The following is a 21,105-nucleotide window of genomic DNA, read 5'->3' as shown; positions in this document are numbered from 1 at the left end:
CAAACTGCTAACCCTGTATATATAGGTCCAGCACCAATGCCCCCAGGTGGCAGATGGGCTCCCCCCATTCCCCTCAGGTTGCAGTTGGCCATTCCCTCCCTTGACGGTCCTGTCATTAACTCTGCTCGCCAGGCCCCTCCCCCCACAGTCATTTCCCAAGTCTTTGCAGGCGGCTCCGGCCCATCCCCCGATCTCGCCGCACCCAGGGCTGGAGGGTTCGGCCTGTCCCAGCAGGGCCCTGCCAGGCTACAGCAAGTCTCCAGCCCACAGAGCAAATGGCCACATAGCTCCTGACTGTTTGCTCCCCTAGTGACATCACCGTGCCCTGAAATGCAAACACGGGGGTTACGCTGGCATTGCTCAGCTGCAGCCAGATGCCCGAGCGAGCGTGGGGAAGAGACGGGCTATGCCTGCTGAGGCACCAGCGCTGGAGAGGCACCATGCAAAATTCCTACCTTTGTGAGCCAGCCTGGAGTCCAGCTGGCCCAGGGACTCTGGGGCCCAAGATTGTTGGATGTGTCTGTTTTTTATTAGCCAGACAAGGCGGGTGAGGTCAAACCTTCTATTGCACCAACTTCTGCTGGTGAGAGAGACATGATTTTGAGTTACACAGCTCTGCTATCCTGGGACCTACACCAACACTGCAGAGAAAAATTTTATTTATGGTAAGACATGCTGGGGCAGTGAGGGCCTGAAGAGGAAGAGTCAGTGGCCACCTCTACCATAGGAAAGCCTGGCTAGCAACAAAGATGGGATTCAAACCAACCCAAGCAGAATACACTGGATCAGCTTTAACTACTCAGCCACCCTTTCTCCCTCTGGGATGGTTTTCTCATGAGCTCCCATTTAGTCAGACCAGATTGGGCACTCAAGTGAATGTAAAGAAAAAAACATAGGTCTACCTGGAGGGATATCAGGCCTGTAGCCACATCATGCAAGATGGCTGAGGGGTTAAGACTGTGGATTCATTGTATGCTGCACACGTGTGTTTGAACCTCCTTTGGTTGTTGGTTATCTGTTCTTCTTTTCATGGGGGCACCCACTGGCTTGTTCTTTCATGCCTCTTCCACGCAGTTGGTGAAAGAAGAAAAGCTCCTCACTAACTGAGTGCCACGACACCATGTAGCACTGAAACCTGGGCTGATGAAGGGACAACTAGTGGCAAAGGGGCCACATTTGGCTGATAAACTGACTGAGTGGCTAAGTTTCTGGATTTCTAATCCATTGCGCTCTGTGTGCCTGGGTTCAGAGGGTACAGTTCACAGATGTGCTTGGTTTTTTCCTGCACGTCCAGAACACTAGAGGAGGGAAACCATAGCATCTATCTTTTAAAGGGGAAAACAGAACCTAGGGAATTATAGACCAGTCAACCTAATTTGACTACCTGCAGTGATGCTAGAACAAATTATTAAATAATCAGTTGATAAGCACTTAGTGTACAACAGGGTTATAAGGAATAACTAGCATGGATTTGTCAAGAACAAATCATTGCAAACCGATCCTCTTTCCTTCTTCGGCAGGGTTCTGGGCCTGGTGGAGGTGGGTAAACAATAGATGGGATCTATCTAGATTTTTTTAAGGCTTTTGCCACAATTCCATATGATACTCTCATAATAACATGATGGAAATGTGGTGCAGATTAAATTATTTTAAGGTGGATGCACAACTGGTTGAAAGACCATACTGAACTGGTTGAAAGACCACACTTAGTTGTGAGTGGTCAAGCTGAGAAGATTCTGCAGGAGTCTGTCCTGGATGTGGTACTACTCACTATCTTCATTAATTACTTGGATAATGGAGTGTATGCTTGTAAAATTTGCAGATGACAAGAAACTGGGAGGAGTTGCAATCACTTTGAGGACAGGATTAGAATTCAAAATAACCTGGACAAATTGGAGAATTGATCTGAAACCAAATGAGAGAAAATGTAATAAAGACAAGTGCTAAGTACTTCAATTAGAAAGGAAAAATCAAATGCACAACTACAAAATGGGAAATAACTGGCTAGGTGGCAGTACTGCTGGCAAGGATCTGAGGGTCACAGTGTATCATACATTGAGTATAAGTCAATAATCTGATGTAGCTGCAAAAAAAGGCTAATGTCATTCTGTGGTCTATTAACAGCAGTGTTGTACATAAGACCTGGGCGGTCATGGTTCCACTCTCCTGGGAACTGGTGAGGTCTGAGCCAGAGGACTGTGTCCATTTATGGGTATCACACCTTAGGAAAGATGTGGACTAAATAGAAAGAATCCAGAAAAGAGCAACAAAAATGATCAAAGGTTTAGACAATCTGACCTATGAAGAAAGATTAAAAAAACTGGGCATGTTTAGTCTTCAGAGAAGAACAGTGAAGGGGAACCTGATAAAAGTCTCCAGATAAGTTAAGGGCTGTTATAAAGAGGGCTGTGATCAATTGCTCTCAGTCCCTCTGAAGGTAGGGCAAGACATAATGGGCTTAATCTGCAGCAAGGGAGGATAAGAATAGATAGCATGAAAAAAATTTTAACAATAAGGGTAGCTAAACTCTAGTAGGCTTCCAAGGGAGGTTCTGGAATCCCATCATCAGAGGTTAATAAGAACAGGTTGGACAAACCTCTTGCCAGAAATGGGTCTAGGTTTATTGTGAACTGCCTCAATGCAGGGGGCTGGACTTAATGATTTCTTGAGTCCCTTCCAGCCCAACATTTCTATGATACTATGATTTTCAGCATTCCCACACTTATCACCCAGTCTGTCAGGCTAATATCCATTAACCTCTAGGAGATCAGAGGGGAGTCATGTGGGCACAGGGCAGAATAGAGCATTGGTAGATTCCACCTGCGAACATTGAGGATTAAACATAGTGCACCCTGAGGAGGGGCAGAAAATGGAAAAAAAATTTCCCCCATGGAAAATTTAGATGAATTTCCATTGAAATTTCCAGCAATAAAACTTTAACTTTTCATTGATGAACTGAAAATCTGAAAACTTGGGGGGAAATATCAGTTTTCGCAACTGAAAACTGAAAATTTTCAGCTGAAATCTTCCAAAATCTGAAATATTTTGGGGCTTTTGATTTTCCAATGAAAAATGTTCAAGGAAAGCAGAGACGGCCACAAATAAATAAATAAGTAAAATTAAAAAAAAAAAAGTCAAAAATTGGTTTTCTATCAAAACAAGGTATTGGTGTAAAATTGCCAGCCAGCCCTGGTGCAGTCTTCACTGTGATTGTGTTGTTTCCTCAGCGCCATTGGTGTGTGTGGTGCTGTAAAGTTGGGTATCATACAGCCCCATCCATCCCTGCTCTGATAACCTGCTGTGGGTTATACACTTGACAAGAGCGTTAAACCTCCCAGCATCTTTTGACAAAGTCTATTCTGGGGATGTCTGTGGCCTTACAGATCTGCTCAGTCTGTCAGTGTCAGGCCTTGGGTACACACCATATCTTGATGATCCACTGAGCTTCCTGAAATCTCTCCCAAGACCAACAGCTCCACCTCATCCCTCTTGCCCATTCTCCATTTGGTGGCTCATTCACCCCAGATCAAATATCTTCCCCTCCTTGATCATGCTCTGAATCATCATATCTGGTACCTGTTGTGTTTCTGGTCTCAGAGGGAGAATCCCCACATCCAGACGTTCGGGGGAGTTTAGATACTAACTGTGTGGTCTGAGACTATCTCTATCATGGGCCCAAACCAGAACCCTGAGTCCACACAACAAAAATCTGGGGAAGATCAGATTAGGACCCACAGGTGCAGCTAAATGTAAGCGGGGGAAAGGTCCCGCTATTGTGGGGAACTTTCCTGGCTTCTGCACTACCCCAGTGAAGTGGGCTGGCGGAAAGATCTGAGTCCTCACTCCCACTTCCTTTACCCAGAGGCCTCCCTGCCCTTGAGGACTCCCCTTCCACTCTCCTGTCTGGCAGAGTCCTCATAACCCCAACAAGGCTGGGCCCAGGATTCCTGGGGGGCTCAACACCCAACCCTGCTGTGGTCACCTAGGAGAGGGGCTAGGGTGTCCCCATTCCGGGGTACTCTCTTTGCACTGCGCACCTCCCTGACCCACTGATCACATCATACAACTTAAAGCAAATACAAGTTATTTCATTAACAAATAATTTTAAAAAAGAATAAGGACAAATGGGAAAGGTTAAAGGAAAACACATCATGCTGCTTTGTGGCAGAGAACATTACAAACAGTGTCTTTGGACATCAGGGCAGTTCACAGTCTGTTCTTTGTAGATCCCAGGCCTCCTTCTCAGGCCCGGCTGTGCTGCAGGGACGCTGCGGGTTGGACACTTGCTCTGGCGGTGGCCACACAGTCTCAGGCTCTGGGTGGCAGGACCCTTCTCCCCAGTGTCACCCCTGCTCTGTCAGGGTTATAATCCCCCTCCACATCTGGCCTAGAAAGCCTCTTGGCTGAAGTGTCTCTCTGTGCTGGGCCCACTGCCCAGGGTTCCCCTCACTCTCCCCAGCTGCTCACCGCACCCAGCTCCGGACTGCTCCAGTCCCAGCTCCACTGTGCCTCAGCACAGCTGCTGCTGCTGCTCTGCCTTCAGCTCCCTGGGCTGCTTCTCTGTTCTCTCTGGCTCCAGTTGTTATAGCTCCGCTCCCAAGGCAGGTCTGCTCTGCAGGCTGCTTCTGTGACTCTCTCTCAGCTCTCACCTGCTTCCTGGGCTGCTTGTCTGGCCCCTCTTGCTCTGGTTGCTGCAGCTCTGCTCTCTGGGCTGTGCTCTGGCTTTTTGGGCTGCAGCTCTGCTCCCAGCAGCTTAGCTCGGCCCCACTCCATCTGACTCAGACAATTCCAGCTCACATGGAGGAGGGGACCCCCCTGGCCTCCTGACTCCTTGATTAGCCTGCCTGCCCTGTCAGTCAGGTTGATCTGGAGCATTGGCCTCTCCACATTGATCCTGGAGACCGTCAGTCTCAGGGTCCTGATTTCCCATCGACCCTTTCCTTTTTAGTGCTGGGAGCTAGTAACCAAACACTCCAACTGAATGTTAGTAAGGGGGCAACAGTCCCCTTACATTAACCTCAGGGTCCATCTCCAGTTGCTCTGTCCCAGCCCAGCATCTCCCATCCCCCTGGTTCCCTCTTTAAGTGATCACCCACAGCCACCTTAGTGTTTAGAAATGGGAGCCAGTTTAAGATCTTTAAACCGAGATGATTGGGGACGTCTCTTTCTGCAAGACAGGATCCCTGCAGGAGGTTCTCTGGCCTGGGCTGTGCAGACACTCTGACTAGGTTGTCCCATTGGTTCTTTCTGGCCTTTAAATGTACAACTATGAAAATAAACTGCACAGGAAACCTCATGAGAACTGACTAAATGGAGAGAGAGAGATAATGAGACAGGTTAATGTGTGAAGACAAAAATAACATTGTGAGAGCGTGCTTTTCAATCCCACATCTCAGCATATGATACACCCCCGTCCTGCTGGGCTGCTAGCTCGGGGTGAGGCCTAGAGAGATCTCACTGCGGGGCAGGGAGAAGAGGCATCTGCACAGGAGACTCTGCAGATGCTCAGGGTGTTGACGGCTTATCCTGCTGGTCTCTCCTTGTGCGACTGCACAGAGCAGCTGGTGCACTCTCTGTGCACAGAGAGTCACTGAGCAGCTGCTGGTCACTCTCTAGTCCCGCAGCATCTGGCTCCATCAATATTCTCTGCAGGACTGAGGAGATTCTGCCCTGCCTGCCCTGAGTTTTGGGCCAGGGGAAGAGAGGCAGGATGTGATCCCAGAAGTAATAGGGGGTGGCACTATCCGTGAGATTGATTAAATCCCCTGTGTCAGATTTCCCAGCTTGTGTCTCTGATGTTTTCCCATCTCTAGGCACTTCTCCTTTTTGGACAAAATAGCTCAGGCTCATTGGCCTGCCAGGCAGGTACCAGGCTGCTCATTGTCAGCCAGGCTTCTGGGAAGGCAAGGGCTAAGGAGAAGAAGGGCCCTGAGTTCAATCCCTGCATTAGCTGTGAACTCCTGTGTGCCCTGGGATCAGTCACTAAGTCTGTGTGCCTCAGTTTCCCCCTCTGTGAAATAAGGGTGTCTTCTCTACCTCTCAGGAGTCTGTGCAGATAAACCCCATTAATGATTATATGTGGGGCTCAAATATTTCAGTGACAGGGAATGCAGAAGGAGAAAGAGCATTTTATCCCAGGGCTTCTTCATAGACAGTATAAATTTAAGCCATTGATAGTGCAACTCCCATGGGGACACTCTTATTGTGGAATCAGAGCCTTTGTCAGGTTTATTCATAGATTCTAAGGCCAGAAGGGACCACTGTGATCCCATAGTCTGACCCCCTGTATAACACAGGCCAGAGAACTGCCCCAAAATAATTCCTGTTTGAACTGGAGCATCCCTTTTAGAAAAACATCCACCCTTGATTTAAAAATTGGCTGTCATGGAGAATCCACCACTGATCTTGATATTTTCCCCATGGTTAATTATCCTCACTATTGAAAATTTATGCCTCATAGTTTACATTGCTTCTAAAATGACATAAAATAAACCAGAAAAAGGCTCTTATACCAGAACCAGGGAGTGCACAGGGACTTACACTGGTATAACTGGAGCAGTATAAATTCACTCCTTAGCTGATATCAGAAAACTTCCCGGGAAGTACCTGTCATAGCTTTCCTACTCAGATCTGAACCTTAGAGTTCAGAAAATAAGATGCTAGCATGAAACCTCCAAGCTTAATTACCAGCTTAGGTCTGATAGCACTGCCACCAGCCAGATTTCCAGTGTCTGGCCCACTCTGGTCTCCCCAAAACCTTCCCTGGGGGACCCCAAGACTCAGATGCCAGAGTCTTACAACAAAGGGAATTAACCCTCCTCCCTTGTCTCCTCTTTACCTCCTCCCAGGCTTCCCCTCCCTTGATGGCCCCGGAGGATCACTCTATTTCAATTCTTTGAAATGCAAAACAGAGAGGACCATTCACCTTCCCTCCTCCTTCTTTTCCCTCTCCCAGTCTTTCCCTGAGAGAGACCGTAATCCTGGCACAGAGATTCCTATCCCCTTGAGCCTCAACTAGAAAAGAAAATCCAACAAGTTTTAAAAAGAAAGCTTTATATAAAAAGAAAGTAAAAGACATGAAAATGGTCTCTGTATCAAGGTGACATAACAGGGTCATTGGCTTAAAAGAAAACAAAATGAATAAACAGCCTTATTCAAAAGAAATACAATTTAAAACATTCCAGCAAACTACACACATGTAAATATAGAAAAACAAAATAAGCCTGTCTTTCTACCTTTGTACTTACACTTGGAAACAGAAGATTAGAAAACCTGGAGATAGAGAGATCCTCTCTCAAAGCCAAGAAAGCACAACAGAGAGACAGACAAAGAAACCACACCCCAAAATTCCCTCCCTTGAGCTTTGAAAAATCCGGTTTCCTGATTGGTCCTCTGGTCAGGTGTTTGGTTCCCTTTGTTAACCCTTTACAGGTAGAAGAAACATTAACCCTTAGCTATCTGTTTATGACAGTACTGTAGTGGCAGGAGTTGTGTGGTTCATGGGGGGCAGGTGCTGGGTTTAGTCCACCTGTTTTATGAACATGTCAGCGGTGCCTGCAGCTTTCACACAGCTGTGTCTGTTGCTGCAGTAGGAAATGATCAATGTTCACCCTGCGGGGAAGGGTGGGGCAGCTGAGAACTGAACTGGCCGCTCTGCGTCCACACAGTGTGGTTGTGCCAGAGGACCTTTATCACAAAATCCCCATCACAACTGGCACTGATCTCTCTTGATTGCAGTCTCACTTGAGGGTCAAGGCTAGAATGGGCCATGGGGACACAGCCCTTCGCACCCCTACAGCTGGTCTCACACACAGATTTGGCACATGCACAAATGGCACACACACTTATGGCCAAATCTTCCAAAATGGCCAGTGATTTTGGGAGCACAACTTGTGACACATTAAGGGGTGACAGACAGACTGCACTGAGCTGTCACCTGCTGGAAATCTGTCCCTTTAGAGTATCTTAAATGGGGGCCCCAAAATCACTAAGTGCTTTTGAACATTTTAGTGTTTGTGCTTAACCATGCACGTATTTAAATGCAATATTGTATTTCTCAATCCTCATATACGTCCTCTGTCTATCGCTCTATATCTCTATCCTCAAACATAGACATGTATAAATCTCTGTCTCTATTGCCAGCTCTGTGCAGCGGACTCCTTCAAGTCTCTTTTAAAGCACCAACAGAGAGGAGCCCTGTGTGACGTATGATTAAAATAAGAACATGTAGATCATTGTTGCTACCACTGTTACACCATCACAAGAAATCTTGTACAAAGTATGTCATATAAGGTGTCAATGGAAAAGTTATGGTTTGCCAAATGTGATTATCCTGTTGTATGCATGAATCATTTTTGTATCTGAAATTATGAATATTGGCTGTATACCTGTACTTCAAATGTGTTTGCTCCTGGGTAACACCCTCAATGTATTTACATCCAGTCTAGCCAGCACATTGTGAAGGGAAAATTATGAACACAATGGGCCATGAAAGAATCTTACCCACACTGGAGGGACTTTCCTGAGAAAGCCAGATTATTGGTAATGGCTCCTATGACTCTTCAAAGCATGCAAGAGCATGTGACTAGATCATGTGGTACTGAACTCCATCTTGGGTGCCTGTTTTTTTCCACAAACTGTGCTAAAGGTTTTGCCTGCAACAATGAGTTTCCCTCCATGTGGCAGAAGCTATAAAAGGCCCTTGAAACATCTCCATGTTGACTCTTTCCTGCTCTGATCTATGCACTTGTACTAATTGGAGCATTCTGACCAAGGGCCTGAGGATCTTCCAATTATTTGGAAGTAACCAAAGACTTAACAAGCCAGCAGTTTATTCCAACACTGCTTCAAGCCTGATCCAAGAACTTTGCAATTATTTTATGTATTTGGTTCCTTAATCAGTTTTAATTCTCATCTCTTTCTTTTCTTTTATAAATAATCCTTTAGCTATTAGATACTAAAGGATTGGCAACAGCGTGATTATTGGGTAAGATCTGAGTTATATATTGACCTGGCTATGTGGCTGGTCCTCTGGGATCAGAAGAACTGTTGGTTGATGAAATTGGTTTTAAATAACCACTCATCTTTAAATCTGGTGTCTGGATGTTGAAACAAGGACTGGAATACCTAAGGAGGCTGCATTTCTGACTCCTTGTTAGCCAGTGCGGTGAGAGAGAGGTTTACTTTTGTTGCTGGTTTGATATACTTTATTGAGGAATAACCACCAGTTTGGGGTGTGTCTGCCCTATTTCTCAGCAGTTTGTCCTGCATCTGGTATTCTCAGTTGTGACCCACTGAGGCACGGTGACACCCTGGTCATTTCTTCCCTTGTGGAGCTGTGACGAACTGGGAATGTTCTTAATGTTTTCTCTGAATATTATGCTCCTGCCTCAGGGTCCCCTATGCAGTTCTTAAGTGTCTAGGTGGGGGGATAAGAGTATATAGTTGCTGCAGAGCAAAGGGCCAGTGTACATAAATGCCTGACAATCTGTCTCCTAGCAACTGATGGCCTGGGCCCCTCCTCTGCAAAGGTGCCAGCTGAAGGTGTTGGAAACAAAGAGATCAGGTGGCCTGCTGGCTTGGGAAAGAGACAAAGGCCAGAAAAAAGGGGCTGAAGGGGTTTTAAGTCTGGAGAAGGCTGAGGATGAGGAGTGAAGTGCAGACATGAGTGTCTGGCTCACTGCCCCCCAAAATGGACCTGGCCAAAGGGTCCCGTTCGCTGTACCTACAAGCTCTCTTTTAGACCATGTTCCTGTCATCAAAGAAACCTCTGTTTTACTGGCTAGCTTAGAGTCATGTCTGACTCCAAAGTGGGGGTGCAGGACCCTGTGGCTTCCCCAGGACCCCGCCAGGGTGGAATCGCTGTGGGAAGTGCACAGAGGGGCAGAGGATGCTGAATGCTCCAAGGAGAGACCCAGGAGTTGAAGCCCTGTGAGCTTCTTGCCTTGGAGACAGTCTGCTCCAAGGGAGAGGAGACTCCCCAAAGTCCTGACTGGCTTGGTGAGGAGCAGTTCCAGAGCATCGCCCAGGGACTCCGTGACAGGAGCCATCTCTCTTCTCCTTTCAGAGTCTATGTAAGTGAGGCAGTGGCAAGATCTGTGCAGCAAGAGGAACTCACTCAGTGGATGCTCTTGCTGCATATATCAGCTGTGTTTGTTGCACTGGCTGAGGGGGGTGGGGTGAGTTCCCCTTCTTCACATCCCATTTTGCATTGTGAATGATCCCATCATTAATGTCCCCTTCATCTTCCCCATGTTAATTGGTACCAGGGTTTGCCAGGGCTGAGCCCCAGCACCTCTACGCTTGGCAGTTCATAACCCCGGCACCTCTGGGCTTGCTGCATCAGTTATGAATGTAAAAAAAATTGCTTGAGCTCCAGCACCTCTTATATTACAAATTAAGCACTGCAGCCTGTCATGGCAGAGACTTTCTCTGTTCCTGTTCCTCGGTGAGTCTGGGCTGGAATCACTCCAAGTGAAAGCTGTGGAGTCATTTCGCTGTCACAACAGAACCTTAAACAGGGACCTGATCCCCAGGCAATTGAAATGAGTGGAGTCTTTCCATCAACACCAATGGGCTTTGGATCAGCCCCTTTCTGGGCAGCATTGTCTGAGCTACAAGCAGATGTCAGGGGATCAATCTGGGCTAGAGCTCTAAAAAGCATATAGTTTTCAAAGTGAGAGTTTTTGTCAAACATTTTCATTATTTCCAAAGTTTCCATTTTTTCAAAGAAAACATTAAATCTTTTTTTGGGGGGGGGGGTGTAAAAACAAAATTGGAAAATTAAAAGAAAAAAGGGGAACATTTTCATTTAAAACCCCCCATTTTTTAAGAGATTTTTAAAAGTTTTGGGGGTTGGGGATTTCCCCTCCCTCCATTTTTTTTATCATTTTGCCACCAAGAGAAGGGGGGTAGGGGGAGAAATATTTTTTTACAAAAAGTTTTGAAACAATGATTTATGGAAACTGCAATAAATATTTATCCTTTTCCACCCTGCTGTCTTCTGGGCTCTGCTTTTGACAGGTACTCTCACCGTGTGCTCCTTGGACCATCCCCTGAGGATCTGAGCTCTGCTGACCATCCCCCATGCCTCTGAGCTACACCTGAATGTCCCCTGTCCAGCGTCTCTGCAGAGCTGAGTCCATCCCAGGGGTGAAATGTGACCAGCCACCATCTCAGGACAATCCACTTCTGCATCAATTATTCTGCAAAGTTGCTCTGCTAAACGGATCTGCTTTGTGCTCCTGACAAATTTCCCTTGAGGACTTCAGCTGTTTGGCTTCCCACAGAGGTGATAACATCTATTCCAAGATTTTCTTTCTTTCCTAAATGTTTCTTTGGCCTTTTGCCCTGGTTCCCCCGCTTGCTTAGTCACACTGATTCCAGCTCCCCACCTGCTCAGAGGTCACTTCTGGATGCTCTTTGTCAACTGCCTTGTGTTCTTTCCCATCCAACAGCATCCTGGTACCTGTCTCTCAGCAGGGGCAGCAAAATGAGCAGGGATGCAGAAGGGACCAGGAAGGGACCTTGTTCCCATCTATCAGAAAGGACAACAGACTCCCCAGGAGCCCAGAATGGGGAGAGGGGACAGTCAGCACAGGATGGGTAGAAGTGACTGGATCTGAGTTTCGAGAATGAGACAAAGGCTATTAAGCAGGTTGGGAACCAGCACAGTCCCGTGGTAGCTATTTGTGGGGGAGGAGGGGAATTCACCCATGTGTAGTGGGTCCCACATGAAGCCCAGACCCCATTTATGTCCCCCTTAAGCCCAGAGAGTGAATTTCTCTTGGAGGAGCTGGGTCCTTCTCACTAGGGACTGGACACCAAGTTGGAGGCAAAAGGTTCAGTCTCATCCAACATCCAGGGCCCCAAGTCACCCAGTGACCTTTCACCCTGGCCTAGCTGTGCCTTTAGCCAGGAGCTGTCTTGGTCCCCAGGCAGTAAGATGGAATGGGGAGTGTTTCCTCAGTGATATGTTTAGACTCAAACAAGCAAACCAGGCCCCTTCAGTTCTCAATCTTACAGCCCAAAATAGAGAGGCTGTGGCCTGGGCGGGGAAAGGGAGGTGGTGCGGGGCAGGAAACGGGTAGATGTGACAAATATCTGACCCAATGAGGGGACAGAGCAGGTCAGAGAGAGGCTGTGATGTCTCCGTTGCCTGAGCCCTGCAGACCCCAGAGGGCTGGGAGCGGAGAGAGGGGCTGGCTGGAACATCCAGCCCTAGGGAGCAGCAGACACTGCTGGGCTATTTCCATCCTCCTCGGTTCCCCCCACTGCACCGATGATCCTGTCTCTGTGCCTCTTGCTTTGTGGTGAGTATGTAGGAACCCAGTGCTACGTTTTAGCAGATTGGGAGGAAACAGAACGAAGAACAGTCCCTGGCCCAGACTGTCGGCAAATCCTCTTTAGTGGGAGAGAAATGGGAACCAGTAGAAGCACTGAGTATGAGAGCTACTGGGCCAGATCCCCACCAGGTGTAAATCAGTGTAGTCACATTGGAATCAATGCCAGTTTACACCAGCTGAGGATCTGGCCCTCTAGAGAGCTGAAAGGAAAGGAGGCCCCAGCTCAGCTAAGGTCTGTGTGTGCGAGGAATCTGCCATGCCCCAGATCTAACATCCTGCCTGGTTTGCTTCTTCACCAAAACAAGAATCAGGATTTTTCTTTTTTCATATCTACTAAAGACAGTTTTTGTCCCTCAAGAGGGACATCAGAAAAGAGGGAGATTTTATCTCCAGCACTAACCACACGGCACCTTTCTGTTCCCAGCGCTGAGTCCCAGAAGCCAGGAGACCTGCTCAGCTCCCGGTGAGTCCCTCTGTCAGTCTGTCCCCAGAAAAATCTCTCTCTCTCTAATCACGCCAGAGGGGAATATACTAATAAAAAGTCCAGCAACAGATTATTATTAATTACTATTATTACTGGGACCCCAGACGCCCCTCTCAAGGGTCAGGGCCCCATCACGCCACATGCCGCACACCCTTATGTGAAGCTCTGGTCCCAGCTCCCGAAGAGCTGATCGTCTTAGATCTGATATTATCCCCCCATTACCCAGCTGTGCTGAAATAAATCTGCTCCAGAGACATTGCACAGACCCCACAGCCCTTCAGCAGGCAGAGTTCATCTACTCTGCAGTTAGAGGCCCACGGCTGTGCTGTGCTGTGTAAACAGCCCTAGAGCTCGAGCACGATAAGCCTTACATAAGAACATAAGAACGGCTGTATCGGGTCAGACCAAAAGTCCATCTAGCCCAGTATCTGTCTACCGACAGTGGCCAATGCCAGGTGCCCCAGAGGGAGTGAACTACAGGCAATGATCAAGTGATCTCTCTCCTGCCAGTCCTTCTCCATCCTCTGACGAACAGAGGCTAGGGAGCACCCATTCTTTACCCTTCCAGGCTAATAGCCATTTATGGACTTAGCCATCATGAATTTATCCAGATATTCCCTTTTAACATTGTTTATATTATAGGTCCCAGCCTTCACAACCTCCTCAGGTAAGAGTTCCACAAGGCTGACTTGCGCCCTGCGTGAAGAAGTAACTTCCTTTATTTGTTTTAAACCTGCTACTATTAATTTCATTTGGTGACCCCGAGTTCTTGTATTATGGGAATAATAAATAACTTTTCCTTATCCACTTTCTCAACATCACTCATGATTTATAGACCTCAGCTATCATCCCCTCTTATCTCCTCTTTTCCAAAGCTAAAGGCCTAGCCTCCTTTAATCTTTCGCTCATATGGGACCTCTCCAAACCCCCTAATCATTTTAGTTGCCCTTTTCTGAACCTTTTCTAGTGCTAGAATACCTTTTTTTGAGGTGAGGGGACCACATCTGTACACAGTAATTCGAGATGTGGGCGTACCGGATTATATAAGGGCAATAAAATATTCTTCTTTTTAAAATATTGGCGTTACATTAGCTGACTTCCAGTCTTGGGGTACCGAAGTCGATTTAAAAGCGACAGGTTACATAAATCCTTGAGTTAATGTTCCGCAACTTCATATTTGAAGTACTTATCAGGAAACTCTTGGGTGAATGCTATGCCCATCTGGTCCCGGTGACTTGTTAATGTTGGCAGTTTATCAATATAATTCCAAACATTCCTCTAGTGACACTTCAATCTGTGACAGCGTTCCTCATTTGTCCACCTACAAAAGCCAACAGTTCAGGTTTGGGAATCTCCCTAACATCTCAGCTTCATGAAGACTGACGCAAAGAATCCATTTAGTTTTCTCCGCAATGACTTTATCGTCTTTAAGCGCTCCTTTTGTAATTTTTGATCGTCAAGGGCCCCACTTGTTGTTTACGCAGGCTTCCTGCTTCTGATGTACTTAAAAACATTTGTTATTACTTTGGGAGTTTTCTGGCTAGCTGTTCTTCAAACTCCTCTTTGGCTTTCTTATTACACTTCTTGCACTTAAGCTGGCAGTGTTTGTAGTTCCTTTCTATTTTGCCTCACTAGGATTTGACTTCCACTTTTTAAAGGATGTCTTTTTTATCTGTCACTGCTTCTTCTTACATGGTTGTTAAGCCACGTGGCTCTTTTTTTAGCTTCGTTTTACTGTGTTTCTTAATTTGGGGTATACGTTGAAGTGGGCCTCTATTATGGTGTCTTTAAAAAAGCGCCCATGCAACTTGCAGGGATTTTCACTTTATCATTGTCTTTTAATTTTTGTTTAACTTAACCCTCTCATTTTTTGTATCGTTCCCCTTTTGAAATTAAATGCCACAGGTTTGGCTTGAGGTGTTCTTCCACCACAGAGATGTTGAACGTTATTGTATTATGGTCACTATTTCCAAGCGTCCTGCTATAGTTACCTCTTGGGACCAGCTCCTGTGGTCCATTTAGGATTAAATCTACGAGTTGCCTCTCCCTTGTGGTTTCCTGTACCAGCTTTGCCATCCATAAAGTATCATTTAAAGTATTGAGAAATTTTACTTCTCCATTGTGTCCTGAAGTTGAAATGTTCCCAGTGCAATATGGGAGTAATTGGAAATCCTTCGCATCTATTATTGGGTTTCTTAATTTTAATAACATCTTCTAATTCCATAGCATTTCATCATCACTATGTACTGTTTCCTTGGTCAGGTGTCCATAAATCCGTATGTTATTTTATTAGAGTATACATTCACCATAGAGTTCTAATGACATGTGATTCGGGTTAAGATTTATGGCATTTGAATTTATTTCTGTTCACATGTAGATTGCCACTCTCCCACTGCACAAACCATGTTCTGCCTCCAACATTATTTCTACCCGGAATAATGTGTCCGCATCTGACTCGCCCTTCTCAGCATCTCCAGGTTTAATGTCTTTCTTGACTAATTGATATCAAATCCTGTGATTCACAGGCCTTTAGTTCACTCTTTTATTATCTCGCTTCTAGCATTGAGTACAATCACTTTAAAAATTTTTTCCTTTTTATTGTTTGCCCTTTTCATGATGGTGCAGTTTTGTTTATGATGACATGTTTATGTATCTGATCTGCCCTATACAATTATTCCTTTTCCGTCCTTTGTTCCTGAATATACTTGGAGATTCTCTATCATACACTCTCCCCTAGAGAAGTCTGTGTCCGACTCCACATGCTCCTCGCAGCAGTCGCTTGTCCCCCATCTCTGTTTTAAAAAGTACCTACAAACTCTTTTTAATGTTTAGTGCCAGCAGCTCTGTTTCCCTTTGTTTGGTGAAGCCATCTCTCCTTTACAGGCTCCTCCATCTCAAAGTTCCCGATTCCTAATGACATAAACCCCTCCTCTCTTACTCCATGTCTCATCCACTTATCCCTTTAAACTCTGAGCTCTATGCCTGCCTACCTGGCCCTGTCGCCGTGACTGGGAGATTTTCTGAGAAAGCCACCTATTAGGTCACTGGATTTCAGTCTCTTCCTTAGCATCTTAAATTTGGCTTCCAGGACATCTCTCCTACCCTTCCCTATGTCATTGGTACCTACATGTACCACGACCACCGGCTCCTCCCCAGCACTACACATAAGTCTGTCTAGATGCCTCAAGTGATCCGCAACCTTGGCACTAGACAGGCAAGTCACCATACGGTTCTCCCAATCATCACAAACCCAGCTATCTATGTTTCTAATGATCGAATCTCCCATTACTAACACCTGCCTTTTCCTAGAAACTGGAGTTCCCTCCCACAGAGAGGTAATCTCAGTGCAAGAGGCAACCCCAGCACCATCTGGAAGGAGGGTCCCAACTATGGGAAGGTTTCCCTCTGCTCCCATTGACTGCTCTGCTTCCCTGGGCCTTTCTTCCTCCTCAACAGCACACAGGCTGTCTGAGCGGAGGTGGGACAATTCTACAGTGTCCCGGAAAGCCTCATCAACATACCTCTCTGCCTGTCTTAGCTCCTCCAGTTCCGCCACCCTGGCCTCCAAAGTCCGTACATGGTCTCTGAGGGCAAGGAGCTCCTTGCACTGACTGAGCACATACGCCACCCGCCCACAGGGCAGGTAATCATACATGCAACACTCAGCGCAATAAACTGGATAGCCCCCACTCTGCTGCTGGGCTTCTGCCTGCATTGTCTCCTAGTTAATGGAAGGGTGGTTTAAAGAAATAGGTTTTGAAATGTGGTTTGAATTATAGGTTTTAAGGGGACTACAGGGGAATAGATAGGATCGACAAGGGACCCCCGCTCCCTTCCTATTCCCCTTCCAATCTCCCTTGTGAAACTCCCTGCTAACAGCCCCTGTTCGCAAAGCTCCCTGGTCGCTTGTGCGCGGCTTTATAAAGCCCTGGCCTGAGTAAATGCCTGCCCACTGATTAAGGCTCAGCCAATTACCAGAGGCTTTGAGCTTTCAAACCTTCCTTTGAAGCTCACGGCCTCCAACTGCCAGCCACAGCACACGGTTCTTCAAACAAACAAATGAACAAACAGACTGACAAGCCTTAGTCAGCCGGTTTTGATTACAGGATAGTTGTGCCCTTAGTAGCTGTGAGCTGCTTCCACAGTAACCAATCTCCTTTGGAAACTACTCCCTGGGCTCCTCCTGAAACAGGCGGCACTTATGGCCACACTGACAGCTCTGACCCATTCCCCTTCCCAGGTGCTCTTCGTGCCCCCACCCTTTACATGAGCCAGACGTCCACGCACCTGGGAGTCTCCGTGCGGCTTCAGTGCTCTGTGTTCTCACGGGCCCTTGCCACCCATGTCATCTTCTGTAAGGACGGGGAGGAAATTTTGTCTCAGACAGGCTCGGTGGAGAAGCTCACCTACAATTATGACCATGTGGTGTCCAGGGGGAGCTCTGGGAATTACTCCTGTGCATATGAAATCAAGGACAGCAACAACCAGGTGAAGAGATCCCGGCTCAGCCCTGCCCAGCACCTCAGCATCACCGGTAAGGAGAGTGAATATCAGAGTGAGTATAATTGTCCATGCAATGGCAGAGAGAGAATCCAGATGCAGATAGCTCAGTGACAGGGTACTGGGCAAAAAAATATGTTTTTATCCTCTGTGTCCACCAGCCCCTAGTGGCAGATATAACACCAGCTTTGTCAGTGGATCACATGAGTGTTAGTGAGAAGTAGGTTGTTGGTTCCCAGGACTCCTGGGGTCATTTCAAGGCTCTGGGAGCAGAATGTGGTAAGTGTTAGAGGCAGCATAGTCAAGCACATAACTCTGGCACATTCCCTCTTAAAGGCAGCAAGATAAAGTGGCTGAATCTGGTGTTTGCTGTGTTAGAACCCTCCCCTCTGTTCCCAGGTCTGCCTCAAGTAACCTTGTGCAACCCTTCGTTATATGTAGCAGGGGAAAAAGTCAGATGTCACCAATACTTTAGGGGTATGAGCACTTGGCTAGTAGCTTAGCTGTGAAGTGCACAAAGAAGTTAATAAAACTCAGTGCAAGAGCTGGGCCTAGAGCACGCGATCTCCTGGCTTGTAGCTGAGGGCCACCTCCAGGGTCCAGGACACCACGTGGGCAATGCATGTCCACACCCACAACTTCTACAAAGGAGGACAGAGCTGCTCAATGAATGGAACGTGTAACACTTAGCAGGTCTGATGGAGCCACTTGGTGAATCCATTTGGGGAGGTTTCATTAAGGGAACAGTCATGTCCCATTTGTCTGGTGTAGGGAGCTGGGCTCAGCCATTGCAGCCGCTTTCCTCACACTGAGTGTCACCTGGAGGCACTGACGGGCCCAGATTCTCCTTGTCCCCAGTGCACAGGCCAGGTGAGCAGCAGTGGAGAAGAGTCAGACCCCACAGCTCACGGAGACGCTCTTGGGCCAGACCCCAGGGATCTGAGCCCGGCTCTGTCCCCCCAGCTCTCCCCTCGCTGCATAGAGACTTTGGGCCAAACTCACCCCTTGGATAACTCCTCTGCCTGCAGCACTTACCAGGGGGAGACCCAGCTCTCTGCAGTGAAACATGGTCTGTGCAGAGGGGCCAGCCCCAGGGCCAGACAGCACTTAACTCCCCTGAATCCTCAGCACTGGGCATGAGCAGGGCATAGGCTGGTGCTGCCCCAGGCACAGGGTTGTCTGAGAATGTTTCCCGTGCACACAGCCTATCACACAACCCGCTCTGCCCACCAGGTGAGCCCCGGGCTATCTGCAGGGAGCAGGGGTCTCCAGCACATTCAGGTCCCCAAGGGTGCTCTGCAGGCAAGAGCGTCTGATTGGGGAGCAGGGAAATCCTGGCTCACAACTTCCTGGGGCATTTTCACCCCATGGAGCTTCAACCCAAATGCCAGGTGCCAGGGATCAATGAAATGTTGGTTTGTTAAATGGACAGTGACGTCCTTGCTGAATCTGCACTGGTGAAACTCAGTGTGAAACTTAGATCAAGAGAGAGAGTCCAGGGACCGGCTCCTCGGCTGGTGTAAACTGTCAAAAGCCCTATAGACCCCAATGGAATGATGCTGATTTACACCCTCTGGGGATCTAGCCCCAGTGACTGGTTGAACCGCTCTGTCTGTCGCTGGGAGGCGCGTCCCTGCGGAGGCTGCAGGTGTCTCTCCCACACGGTGCGATTCTCTTTGCTCTTGTCACACAGGCAGTGCGAACAGCAGCGGAGGAGGGGAGGAGCGACCCACACAGGTAACGGGCTATTGCTCTGTCACACCCTGATTATCAGAGCCCAGCTCTGTGCCCCCAGCTCTGTGTGGCAGGTCAGCCCCTGCTTTGGGGAGGCTAGCCCACCAGCCCTGCCCTTTCCAGTGGAGGCCCCTGCCCCCTGCACACTGGTGTCCCGAAATCCCCCTTAACAGGAGGAGCCCTGAGACCAGAGGAGAATCCCCCCCCAAGATACACCAGGCCAAGCCCCACCCTCAAGCATGGGCTGAGCCGCTGGCCCCCTCGCCACTCCACCCACCCTTTTGTCCCAGGCTGAGCTGAGCGGCGGGACAAGCACCTGTGAATGCTCCCCCCGGCCCCCCAGATGAGCCAGGCCAGCTCCAGCATAGGTCTGAGCCACCACTCCCTACTCCCCCGCTGAGCCATGAGCCCCCCAGCACTGGGCCAGCCGCAATGCCCAGTCGAGCCACCTCACTCCCCCACCAGATGCTCCCATCCTCCCGCTGCTGACGTGCCATCCCTGCTCACTCCCCCTCCCAAGAGGAAGAGGAGGGACACAGTGAACAGTGGGGTCTTCCAGGGTGTGCGAGTCATGGTGGCATGGAGGACTTACTGACAGACAGCAGGCAGTGGGGGCCTCGGGGAAGGGGCAGGGTCATTGCGGCATAGGTGTTTGGTGGTGGGTTGGCGGCAGCCATGCCAGGGAATGTGCCTCCCTGCAGCATGATCCCCCCTTAGATCTAGACCTCCGGAAGCTCACATGGGTTCCTCATTACACAGCAGCTGCTCTGTGTCTAGTTCTGGCACTGCAGTCCCATACACTGCTTTGCAGATGGCTGTCACCATGTCCCTTTCCATGTTGCAGGACCAGCCATGTCCCTCACCATCTGGGCCACCCGCTGCACCCTGTTCCTGCTCCTGCTGGTGTCTGTGCCCATCATCACCTTCTTTCTGGAGAAATGGGAACTGCCCTAGCCTGCAGGCTGGAAGAGACTCATGAGGGAAGCAACAGTGTCTTGGAAGAAAGTAGGGTTGTCAGGCGTCCGGTTTTTGACCAAAATACCCAGTCAAAAAGGGACCCTGGCAGCTCCGGTCAGCACTGCTGTCCAGACTATTAAAAGTCTGTTTGGCAGCTCAGCAGGGCTGGCAGACTCCTTGGCTGGCTCCACACGGCTCCCAGGAAGCAGCCAGCCTGTCCAGCTTCTACGTGAAGGTGAGGGTCAGGGGATCCCTCGTGATACCCCCACCCATAGACTCCAGCCCGTATGCAGGCTCTGCAGCTCCCATTGGCCAGGAACCATGGCCAATGGGAGCTATGGGGGCAGCATGCAGAGCCTAAGAGCAAGGGACATGTCACCGCTTCCCAGGAGCACCCCACATGCCTGCTCCAGCCCTGAGACCCCCACACGCAAACTCCGTCCCAGAATCCGCACCCCACGTCTCTCCTGTACCCCAACTCTCTGCCCCATCCCTGAACCCACCCTTCCATTCTGAGCCCATCATCCCCATCCCCAACCCTAAGTCTGCACCCATAGCCAAGAGCCCGTACTCCATCCCAAACAAAAACCCCCTCCTGCACCCAAACTCCCTCCCTGAGCCCGCACCCTGCACCCCCTTCTGTACCCCAACACCCTTCCCAAGCTCTGAGCCCCCTCTCACACTCCAAACCCCTCGGCCCCAGCCTGCAGTCCCCTCCCAAATCCCAGCCATCACTGAGAACAGCCTAGCTTCATCCTTTTGGAACCTGCCTTCAGGTAGCTCTTGTGGCCCTCTGTCCTCTTCTTCTCATTCTGTCACTTGACCTTTACATGGTTTCCAGTCCATCAGTTGCTGCTGACTTTTCTTCTGCTCTCAGCCATCTTCTCCATGACCTTTCTTCCATCGATATGGTGTTGATTCTCTCCATGCTTCACTCTCCTCCTCCCTTGACTCTTTTTTGCTCTGCTCTTTCATTACAAAGTCCCCCTGAAATCCCCCTGCCCAGGATCACCCCAGCATCTGCTTCCTCCCCTCCTGCCATGAGGCATCAGGTGAGAATTCCATGACAAGACCAGCTTCCTCCAC

General features: G+C 48.6%; 1 protein-coding gene across 1 annotated transcript in view; it reads left to right on the top strand.

Moving 5' to 3' along the window:
- The window catches only part of LOC116828228 (butyrophilin-like protein 9), a 100,447-nt gene extending 80,431 nt beyond the window's left edge, over nt 1-20,016 (top strand). Inside the window, 2 exon segments of the mRNA XM_075070512.1 lie at nt 17,069-17,362; nt 19,907-20,016. Coding sequence (XP_074926613.1) covers nt 17,069-17,362; nt 19,907-20,016 — 404 coding nt within the window.
- The last annotated feature ends 1,089 nt before the right edge of the window (nt 20,017-21,105 follow it).

Source organism: Chelonoidis abingdonii, chromosome 11, assembly GCF_003597395.2.
Source record: "Chelonoidis abingdonii isolate Lonesome George chromosome 11, CheloAbing_2.0, whole genome shotgun sequence".
Lineage (NCBI taxonomy): Eukaryota > Metazoa > Chordata > Testudines > Testudinidae > Chelonoidis > Chelonoidis abingdonii.
Note: the sequence above shows the minus strand (reverse complement) of the source record. Positions and strands in the feature narration are given on the sequence as shown.